Source organism: Chinchilla lanigera, unplaced genomic scaffold, assembly GCF_000276665.1.
Source record: "Chinchilla lanigera isolate Chin_1 unplaced genomic scaffold, ChiLan1.0 scaffold00023, whole genome shotgun sequence".
Classification (NCBI taxonomy): Eukaryota; Metazoa; Chordata; class Mammalia; order Rodentia; family Chinchillidae; genus Chinchilla; species Chinchilla lanigera.
The window spans coordinates 13,127,572-13,139,596 of NW_004955424.1; the positions used below are offsets into that span (position 1 = coordinate 13,127,572).

Consider the following 12,025-nt stretch of genomic DNA (forward strand, 5'->3'; position numbering starts at 1 on the left):
AAAGAAAAAAAAATTTGCATTCATGCCTACAGTATACAAGCATTCCCTTGCTTCCACATCAGTGCCAATACTTATGTTTCATCTTCTGCGATAATGTGTATTCTGATAGTTATGAGGTGATATTTCAGTGCGGTTTTAATTTGAACTTCTCTAATGATTAATGATTTTGAGAGTCTTTATATCTATCTATCTATCTATCTATCTATCTATCTATCTATCTATCTGTCAATTGCTTGTATGTCTTGTTTTGAGATATATCTGTTTGGATCTTTTATCCATTTTTAGTTGAGTTTCTAATATATTCTGCATATTAACCCCTTATCAGAGTTATCACTTGAAAACATGTTCGCCCACTCTGAAGATTTTCTCTTCACTCTATATATGTTGTTTTCTTTGTTACGTAGAAGCTTTTTATTTTGAGATAATCACATTTGTCTACTTTCCCTTTTATTGTCTGTGTTTTTGTAGTCATATCCAAAATACCATTGCCTATGTCAGTGTCATGAATTTAACTTGCCAGAATTCTGTTTGAAAATTTTGTATATATGTTCTCTTCTTTTGTTAGTATCATTTTCTGGCTTTGGTACCAGAGTAATGCTGACCTGGAATGGTTAGGAACGGTTTCATCCTCTTCAATTTTTTGGAAGTGTTTGAGAAGGATTGATATTAGTTCTATAAATGTTTGGTAGAATTCACCAGGAGGACCATTGTTTCTGAATATATACTTATAGTAGTTTTTAAGTACCTAATAGTCTTCTCTAAGGAGAGGAAGGAAAATGATTAAGGAAGTCACATGTGAGCTTAAACTGTATTTGTGATATTTAGCAAATACGTGGGTGTTAATCATATGACTCTATGTTTTGTATGGCTAAAATAGTTCATAATTGCAAAAAAGGAGGAGTCAGTGAGTAATTTGAGAATCCAGACTTTTAAAAACATGTATAATTCTAGATGTTGAAAAAACTACTACAAATATATATATTCAGAAACAAATAACGTATAAATAAAATTGATGTATGTCTGGGAAAAATAGATACTTTTTTTATGATATAAAATTCAGACCTGGGACTAAGATTTAGTTCAGTAAATGTAAAGTGCTTTGATTCCTTTAACAAAGGTAATGAAACATTAATGTTAAATCATATAGAAAAAACTTAAAATTTATATTCATAAATCACATTTTTTTTTTAAGAAAATAAGCGGTGGATCACATCTGCAGTTGTGGTGCATGTCTGTAATCCTAGTATTTGGGAAGCTGAAGCAGAAGAATTGCCATGAGTGCAAGGCCAGCCTGGGCTACAAAATGAGTCCAAGGCCTGCCTGAAGTACATAGTGAGACACTGTCTTAGAAAAAATTCATTTTTGATTACTTTTAGGTAACTCTTTTGTTTTAAATCACTCTAAATCATAACGCATAAATATTTACTTCTAGATAAGTTAGAGATTATTATTTCCATTTATTTTTACTTTATATTTTTTATTAGTACATATTTGTCATATATGTTGATTACATTCGTCATAGGGAGTTTGTACCTGTACATAATATATATTGATTCTTCTTTTTTTCCTCATTCCCCTCCCCTCCTTTTAGTCTTTCTTCCCTCTGCATTTACAAAATCTGTTTCTGTTTTTTCCTTGTATTCTTTTTTCCTTTTCCCTTCCTTCTTTTTATTTTTATTTTTTACTTTTTTTTTTGGTTTTTCTCCGGTACCGGGAACCGAACTCACAACCTTGCGCTTTCCAGGCAGGCGCTGTGCCGCTGAGCTAAATCCCCAACCCCTTCCTTTTATTTTTTGAAGAGTTATTTTTGAGGAAGCTAAGGGAAGTAGGTCAGTGTTAGAACTCCTGTGTAGTGTGTGAGAATCCCTGAATTTGATGACCCAGTCCTGTATAAATAAAGATTGATTGAGAATTTTTTAAAGGAAGTTTTTCAAATTTATTCTCTGAGGAATAGTCTAAGTTTAGTTAAGATTTTGAATGTCTGTTCACTGCCAGTTAAAAAGTGCTTTTTGGTAATGTAGCTGTGCTTTCTGGATTATAACTTAGTGTTATAGCTACTATGATTTATGGTGATGAAATTTGTTTTTGTTTTGTTTTGTTGATCTTTTGAGACAGAATTTCACTATGCAGTTCATGCTGGCCTTGAACTCACTTGTAGCCCAGGCTGTCCTCAAATTCTCAGCAATCCTCCTGCCTCAGCCTCCTGAGTGCTGGGATTACAGATATGTGCCACCATGCCCAGCGTGGAGCTAATAATATTTAACATGATTACCAAATGTGTTGTTTTGGGGAGAACCTTAAGAGAAATTCTCTACTGAAAAATGAGAAATTTTAATTTTGCTAGAATTTCATTTTAATCAATTAACTTTCTGATTTACACTCTTATATTTCAGGGAAAGGTGGCTCAGACAGCATGTATGTCAGCTTGCAAGCATTTAGCCACATCCTTGATGCAGCTTTTGCTGGAGGCTGAAGTAAGGCAGCTCACCTTAGGAGCTTTACAACAGTTCAACCTGGACGTCAGAGAATGTGAACGTAAGACAATGAACCATCTTTTTGCTTGTCTTCCTTGCATACTCCATGGGGAAAATGTTTTAGATTTGTAGTGTCATTATTCCTGTTAAAGACAAAGAACACCTAGATGGCAGACATAATTTATAGGACATTTAGAACTAGAATCTAATCCTTAAGCTAATTTGAGTACCCAAAAGTCTCTAGGCCCATATTTTGAACCAAGAAAAATCCCAGTCTACAATGATGTTTTTATTTTAGAATGGCATGTAAAGTAGATACCATAGAAAACTGATTTGTTGCAAAGATATTAAGAAATACAGTTACCAACCACTTCCTTTTTAGATTCTATTTGTCTTTTTTTAATTATGTCTAGATATATCTGCAGACTCTTCTGAAGAAGTCTAAAGAACAAAATATTTAACAGTCAGAAATCCTTTATTCTGGGAAACAGAAAACCTAATACAGAATGGTTTTAAAAATTAGTTCTCAGAGATAATCATTTCATGTATTAATTGTCCTGTGATGTCCTTATGGTGCCAAGTTCATTTGTTTCTTCTTTACACTATTTAGAGTATGGACTTTATCCTGATATATTAGAGTCAGAAGAGACCCACAGTTAAGACAGGAATAAAGGCCAGCCTCACTTCTTTTTTTAAAGAAATACAGTAGAAACTTTTTCAGGGGAGTAATACCACACTTCCCTGCATGTCTTTGATGAAAACACTCCTTCATAGTCACTTCCAGCTCCAAGGAAGTCTGCGAGATCATCTGGCAAACTAAAAGAGAAGTCCTTATTGGCATATTTGACTTAGACTTATCATGATTTGTCTACTCAGGTTGAACAGAAAGTTAGACTTTGATTAAGAAGGAATGAAAAATTTTGTATTGTTCACTGGTCTGTCAGTGAAAAATTAAAATGAACAAGAAAATGATAAGATTTCTGGAATTTCTTTCTAATTCTGAAAAAGTTGAAATAATGAAAAATTATATAAGTATGTTGACAACCCTGTCCTATCTTCTTACTTTTTATTGGTTTCCCTAAGTTACCTTTTGATAGGTAGAAATTAAGATTTCATTAGCTATGCTATTTTTAACTTAATTTTAACTATCCAGTTGCAGCCATTACAGAGTAAAAAGTATCAAAGTCACCATTTTGTTGTAAATATGTATAAAACTGGATAAACTATGTGAAACAGTTTTTTCATGCTTTGGACAGTATCTGTAGGTTGCAGTCCATCAGAGACAGAAAGCATGTTGTATTAGCTTTATATTCACCTTGGCTTTCTATCATGGGCCACTAACAAAAGGACAGCAAAGTATCCTAACCATCCAGCTAAATATCTGGTTCATTCATCAAAATCTCAGGTTAGGTCTTAAGAGTGCTGCTCAAGTTCTAGAGTAAGAGCTACTCTACCCTTCACTAGTTATCATTTATTTACATGTTGTTTTGAAATGAGTATACATTCTGGAATGGCTGAATCAGCCTAATAAACCTGTGTATTATTTCACATCTTTTTTTATGGCAAAAATAATTAAAATTCCCTCTTGGCAATTTTTAAGAAAATAATACATTGTTATCAACTATAGTCACCATGATGTACAATAAATCACATGAACTATTTGTCTATTTGAAATTTTGTGTAATTTGACCTATACCTCTCCAATGCCTTTCCCCAATCTCTATCTGTGATAACCACTATTCTATTCTCTACTTACGAATTTTTTTTGGATCTACATATAAGTAAGAATAAACAGTTCTTTTGCCTTGGTTATTTTTCTTAACATAATTCCCACCAGTTTCTTCCATGTTGTTATAAATCACAGGACTTTTATTTTTTTGGTTTATGTTGTATAGTATTCCATTGTATATACATACTACATTTTCTCTGTGCATTCATTAATTGATGGAAATGTGTCTTGATTCTGTATCTTGTGAATAATGCTGTGTTAAACACAAGAATGCAAATATCTCTTTGACAAATGGATTTTATTTTTTGGGGATATATATCAGTAGTGAAATTATGTTGCATCCAGTGCAGCTCTTGAGAAACTCTTGGCTGGGAGGACCATGAAAAAATGAAGGCAACAAATGCATAGGGAGACCCTGTCTCAAAAAGACAAAAAACAAGCAAACAAACAAACAAAAAAAAATGAAGGCAACAGTGAAAATGCAGAAAGCTGAAGTCAGGTGGAGCCTTCTCTCAGAAGGAGAAAAGAGCCACCCAGTGGCTGCAGCATATTTATTTATGCACTTGGCAGGTTGATGTCAGGTGAAACCCCTCCACCTAACAACTTGTTTGCCTAGCTCTCCTTGGGTGCTTCATGTTCACAGGGATGGAACAACCTGTTCATCTGACTCACCTTGGACATCCTGTGTTGTAGGGCTGGATCATGTAGCTCGCCTCAGGCACTCTATGTTCTCCAGGCTGGCCTTGCTCTAGCCCTGCACTTGTGATCCATATTCAGCTTCATCCACTCCACACAAAATTGCTGTATTGTAAGGTAGTTTAATTTTGAATGTTTTGAGGCACTTCTTTATTGTTATCCATGATGACTGTATACTACTTGATATTCCACCAATTATGTACAAGGTTTTCATTTTCTTCACATTTTCTCCAGTTCATATCTTTCATCTCTTAAAATTAAGTTTATTGGTACAATTTAGGTATATATAATGATCACATTATCATAGGAGTTTTGTACCTGGACATGATATATCTTGATACTTCTTTTTTTCCCTTTCCCTTTCTCTCCTTTTAACCCCTCTCCCTCTCTTTATTTATAAAGCTTTGTTTCCATATTTTCCTTCTTGTCTCATTTTTTCTTTTTCCTTCCTTTCCCTCTCTTTACCTGCCTAGTTTCCCTTTCCTTTTGAAAACTTTCTATTTCATAATTTCTATTACACATTTTGGTTCTTATTTACACTTTCAGTTTCTCACACCAGAGAAAAAAATGTGATATTTATACATTTTTATTTATTTCACTTAAGAGTATGATCTCAAGGTCTATCCATTTACCTATAAATGTCTCAAGTGTATCCTTCTTTATGACTGAGTAGTACAACAGTGTATAAAACACCTTTTTTTAAAAATCCATTCATAGGTTGATGGACATTTGGGTTGTTTCCAAGATTTTTCTGTTGCAAACTGTGCTGCTATAAACATAGGTGCACATATACTGCTGTGGTATGATGTTTTTAATTCTTTTGGGAAGATAACAAGAAGGGGAATAGCTGGGTCAAATGGGACCTCTATCCCTAGTCATCTTTTTGATAGTAGCCATTCTAATACATGTGATGTGATACCTTGTTGTGGTTTAAATGTGCATTTCTCTGTTAATTAGTAAGTTTTAGCCCTTTTCTGTATGTGTACTTATTGGTTATTTGTTTGACTTAAGACATGTATATTCAACTCTTTTGTCCAATTTTTATGCAGTTATTTGTTTTCTTACTGTGAAGTTGTTTTTTTGTATATGTATTTTTATACTAAACCCAATAGCACTCTTTTTCTAATCTAAGAAAGCCTAATTCAAGAACTGACAAGATAAAACTACGCTGCTAGGAAAAGAAATGTCTTCCAAATAAAATTCAACAGTCGTTGCAGGAAGAGGAAAAAAAAAATGCCCACACTCTCAACTACATATAATCTACAATTTTATATCAAAACCCCTAAAATTTCACATATAGAGAATGTGTTTTATACCATTATTAAAAATAGGCTATGGAAATGGACCCACTGTTAATGCAGATACTGAACATTTGTAGACAGAAAATGTAGGAAACCTAATATAACATAATTAGTAGTTTGAAAGGTAAGATGGACATAATGCATGACTGACTGCAAATATTTCCAATTTTCAGAAAATTATTAAACCACATATTCATGGAGTTTTAAATTTTTTTATCAAGATAAACACAAAGAAAGCCATATAAAGGCATAGTGTGGTCAAATTGCTAAATAAACAGTGACGAAAAAAATCAACCAAAGAAGAAAAGGCATGTAAGTGTTATTGCTGATTTCTTATCAGAAACACTACAAATAAGAAGACAGGAAATGTCATTAATGAGCTTAAAGAAAAAAGGAAATGTTGGCCTAAAACTCCATATTTTTTTTTAATTCTTAAAAATTTTAATTTTAATTTTTTGCTATGTATCATAACTATTCTTAATTGTCAAATGACCATAAATTGAGATTTTTTGCCATTAGAACATCTGCCCCACAACAAATATGGAAGGTAGATTTTCCAGTTAGAGGGAAATTATATTTTATGTTGACCCCTACATATAGTGCAGATTGAATTGTTCAAAGACATCCAAAATGGCTCCTTGTCACATCCTTTTTTAGAGCCTTGATGATACCTCATTAAGAAGTGGTACCCAAGGGGCTGGGGATTTAGCTCAGCGGCAAAGCGCCTGCCTGGCAAGCGCAAGGTCATGAGTTCAGTTCCCGGTACCGTAGAAAAACCAAAACAAACAAACAAACAAAAAAAAAGAAGTGGTACCCAATTCTCCTCCCCTTGAACCTGGCCATGCTAAGTACTTGATTATAAATAATAAAAAGTAGCCCTTTGTGACGTGAGGCTCAGTCATAAGAGAAGGTAAAAAATCCAGCTACCCCGTGGCCTTCACAGTGTGAGGAAGCCCAAACTGGCTTAGGGGGAAAGACCACATGAACAAAGCCTGAGAATATATCAACAAAGAGTGAGACCTAGCCAATTTCCAGCTGTCTCATTGATTTCTGTTTTTATTATTTTCTTTCTTTTACTTACTTTCTGTTAATTTACTCTTTAATTATGTTAGGTAGAAATTTAGATAATTTGAGATTTTATTCTTTTTTAATGTGAACGTTTTGTCTTTGAAATTATTCTCTAAATATTGATTCAGCTGAAGCCCACAAATTTGAATATGTTGCTTTTAATTTTTATTCAATTCAATATTTTCTGATTAATGTGTTCTTTTTGGATGTGTTGGTTATTAGACATGTGTTGTTTACTTTACAAATATTTAGAAATTTTTGTAGATATTCTTCTATCGGATTAATAATATTCCTTAGTTATTGTGAGCTCATCAGGTCAGCAGTCTCCTGAAGGAGTGTACAGGCGAAAGCTAAATAAAAAGAGGCAAACGGAATGATTTCTGGGCTCCAGGAGGATCAGAGCGCTCTCACAGAATTTGAGATTCTCTTAGGGCTAAGAAATGACCTTTTCTGGGTGGCCTGAATTTATTTGGTTATCAGAAGAAGGGAAGGGAGTACTCAAGAAGGGCAGAACCACTAAGAGACTTCTCCAAGTAAGGTATTAAGTTAATCCACCCAGGAGTGAGATGCCTGAGGCTATAGTCTTTATCTAGTTTAGATCGGATCCAGGTGTCCTTGACTGTGATCTTGTCTTGTCCTTTCAGGCTTTATACCTTCATCACCACTACAGGTTTTAATAGGGATTAGTGACTCACAGGGGTTCACTTACTATGAATCCACCATTTCCAGACAGGGAGCCTAGGCCTTGGACAGATTCACAAGTGAACATGAAAAGCCAATTGGTTAATTTAAGTCCTGCTCAGGTCTGTTTCATAGTGGTCTCCATCATTCTTCTATTAAAGATTTTTAGTTTACTTTCTTTTTGGTCAGAGTACATACTTAGTATAATTTCAGTTCTTTAAAAATGTGTCTTCTCCTCTCACTGTGTAGTGTGTTTTATAGTTGTTAAATTGGTAAATTTTGTGGATAATTTTACTCTATTCTCCAGTATTCTTACTGAGTTTTTTGTATGCTTACTCTATCAATTTTTGTGAAGATTGATCAGATCTCCACTTATTTTCATAGATTTCAATTCCATTTGTGTTCTATCAGTTTCATTTATTTTGAAGCCTGTTATTATATATACTTAGGACTATTTTGTACCCATAATATCTTAACACTTATTATTATAAAATGACACTCTTCATTTCTGAGTATCTCTTGTTTGAAAAATCTACTTTGGGTGATATTAATACAGTCCTTCCCAACTTATGATTAATATTTGCATAAGAATATTCTTTTCTATTCTTTAAAAAAACCTATGTGAAAATATATTTAAAGTTGTACATAGTGTATAGTCAGATCTTCCATTTTTATATGATTTGCCAATCTCTGATTTTAATTGAAGTGATTAAATGATTTATATTGAATATAATTTGCAATATGATTGTATTTAAGTCTACTATTTTGCTGTTTTCTACTTCTCCCATTTAATCTTTGTTCCATTTTTCTTTTCATTTCCCTTTAGATTAATTTTTTATGTGGTATATGACTTATTAGCTATAACTCTTTGTTTACCTTTTAGTTGTTGCTACTGAATCTACAAAATATATATTTTATTTAAAAAGAAATACCTTAAAAAAAAGAAATAACTTAAAGTAATACAGTGTCACTTTGTATTAGTGTAAGAATCTTACAGCAGTACAATTTTCTATCCCTGTCTCTTGTCCTTTGTGCCATTGCTATCTGACACATTATATTGATATTGTCTTTTAACCCTACAATTCATTGTTAAAGCAGTCATTTATCCTTTAAATATACCCAGGCATGATTATTTTATATTTATTCATAGGTTTACTTTATCCAACATCCTTCCTACCTTTGTGTAGATTCAGATTTTCATCTGGAACATATTCTGCTGAGGAGCTTCCCTAACATGTATCCTAATGCATTTCCACTTGTGCTAAACTCTCTGAACTTATTTTTTTCTAAGTAAAATCTTAGTGTGCTTTCATTTTGAAGAGCTATTTTCATTAGACAAAGAATTCTAAGTTGACAGATTTTTGTTTTCTTCTAAACTTTAAAGATTTCTGCCCATTCTGCTCTGGCAGGTATAGTTTCTAATGAAAATCTATTGTCATTCTTCTTGTCTTTATCTTTGTTTCTCTGTACATATGTCTTCTTTTCCATAACTATTTTGACATTTTCATCACTGGTTGCAGTAATTTCATTCTGTTATACCTCTTTATGGTTTTTGTTAGGTTAATTTTATTTAGGATTTATTGAGCTTGCATATATAGTTTTCATAAATTTGAAAAGTTTTTGGCAACTCCTTCAAATTTTTTTTGTATCCCTCTTTCTGAAATTCTGTTTACATATATTTTAGGCCACTTGACATCATCCCATGAGTTACCAATGCTGTGTTCATTTTGTTTTGTTTTGTTTTGTTTTTCTCAATTCAAGTTTATTAAAACAGTAGCAGTACAAATTATCCAGAGCAAATTTTTCAGGTTGCAGATTATCAGAAGATCAACTCAATATTTTTAAAGTTTTTTCTTCTTTATGTGTTTCATGTTGGATGATTTCTATTGCTGTACTTTCAAACCATTTGAACTTTCTGTATATCCTAATCCGCTGTTAATGTATTTAAATTTATTCTCTATACAAGTATTGCTTTTGTTTTACACGTGTACAAACTTTTTTTGGCCATTTCTTATATCTTCCATTATCTTCTCATAATGGTCATGTTCTACCTTCTTCAGCATATACAACATTTTTCTAACAGTTATTTTAACAGTCCTATTTTACCATTTCCAACATCTTTATGTATTTCCAGATCTATTACTATTACTGATTTTTTTCTCCTGGTTATGGGTCTTATTTTCCTAATTCTTCGTATTTCCTGTCCTGATTTATTTGATTCCTAACATTTAAAATTTTATGTTGTTCAATGCTATATTTTGTTGCATTTCTTTAAAAATTGTTCAGTTTTATTCTTTTATGCATATGTTATATAGAATTGATTAGCCACATCTGAAGATTGCTCTTAAGTTCTTAGTAGGTCTGTAGCAACCTTTTGTCCAGATATAATTTAGCCTCAGTTCTATTATTTTTTATTTGTTCTGAGACAAGCTCTCATTGTGTAGTTTAGACTCGCTTTGAACTCAGGGCCATTCTTCTGCTTCAGCTTCCCTGGTGCTGGGACTACAGTTTTGTGCCACGACACCCAGTTAATTTAACTTAATTCCCTTCTAAAGCAAAGTCCTTTGGAATATTCTGCCAATGTGCTGGGTATCTAGAGATATTGTTGCTAGTGGAAACACAAAGTATGCCTAACCTTGTAAGAGCTTCACAAATTGTTCTTTCCCTTCATTTCTCATGGTTCTTTTCCCAGGCTTGAGTAATTTCTTCCTACTTATGTACAAATTAATATTCTACCAAATATCTCATGGGACTCATCTATAGTTTTCCTGAGTTCTCAGTTATATACCTTCTTTCTATCTGATAGTCCTGCAAATACAAGTTTGTTTGATCTCCTGGCTTCCAGATTCTTTCTTTTCAATTCAGTAAGAAAACCTTACATTGTATGGATTCCCTTTCTTTCCCTCCTTGTAACATAGCCTGGAAACTGCCTCTAGTCAGGCAGTTGAGTTTGTTTTCTCTCTCTCAGAATCATAGTCTCTTCAGGATTACAGTGCTGCATTGCCTCCTGCATAATTATCTAAAACCATTTTGTTTGATGCTAATTTCTACTTTTTAGTATCCTCCTTCCAATTTTTTTTTTTTTTTTACATTGGAAAGGGTAAGTCTGTGCTTGTTAGTCCATCATAAGCAGTAGCAGAATCAAATGTATATCCTTTTAAGGCTTTTCAAATTTCTTTTACATCATAGAAATAATTCCTACTCATTTTGGAAAATTTGGGGGAAAATAAGAGTATAAAAGCCACTATAACCTTTTAATTCAGAAATATGCAAAATTTCAGAAATGTCATCTAGATATGATAGTATCCAGTAGCAACAAAACTGTTTCTAGAAGCTGTTCACCAGTTTCATTGCATCTACTCACTCACCAGTGTTTGTCATTCCTGTCTTCACCAGTGAGTTACTAGGAGAATGAAAACAATGATTGACTAGCCATCCTTTTCTGATTTGAGGAAAAATTAGAACCTCATTCTTTTACAAAGAAAAGAAAGCAAAATGCTTTGGGATAGGCAGCTAATCAATACGTCTGGCTGAGTAATAAAGCCTGATGAATAATTGGAAATGACCACGTGACTGCATATTTGATAAAACTAAGAGATAAATAGAGATGAAAGAAGGTAAACTGAAATATATGTACCTTCAGGACAAATGATGGTCTGGGAGAAGCAGTGAAAAGTAAAAAAAATTCTCATCTTATGGGCTGATTTTGACGTACTTTTTTGTTTAGAATTAACAGCTTCTATTTGAGAGATCTGTACACATATCAGCATCATTAGTTGAAAGCCAGCTTTTCAAAGGTGGAGAGAACATTTAATGAAAAGGTAGTTTAATGAAACACATAATAGTTTGAGAACATTTAATGAAAAACACAATAGTCTTTTAACCATGTAAAAGCATTTGCAAAGAGCAAGCATTTCATCTGCAGAGCCCTTCAATATTTGAAATGGTCTTCAGACTTAGGATCAACTTGAAACTAAAAGTTGTAGCACATGACAGTACCACTAATAACCATAATATCCACACTGAAAATTTTTCTTTCCATATATTGTGGAGCCACAAAGGTTCATTGATTTAGA

General features: G+C 33.0%; 1 protein-coding gene across 6 annotated transcripts in view; it reads left to right on the forward strand.

The window, feature by feature from the left end:
* Exoc6b (exocyst complex component 6B) overlaps positions 1–12,025 on the forward strand; it is a 530,721-nt gene that overhangs the window by 349,934 nt on the left and 168,762 nt on the right. For all 6 annotated transcript variants that reach the window (XM_005385581.2, XM_005385582.2, XM_005385583.2 and 3 more), the window contains one exon: positions 2,394–2,535. In XM_005385581.2, coding sequence (XP_005385638.1) covers positions 2,394–2,535 — 142 coding nt within the window. The remainder of the gene's footprint in view (positions 1–2,393; positions 2,536–12,025) is intronic.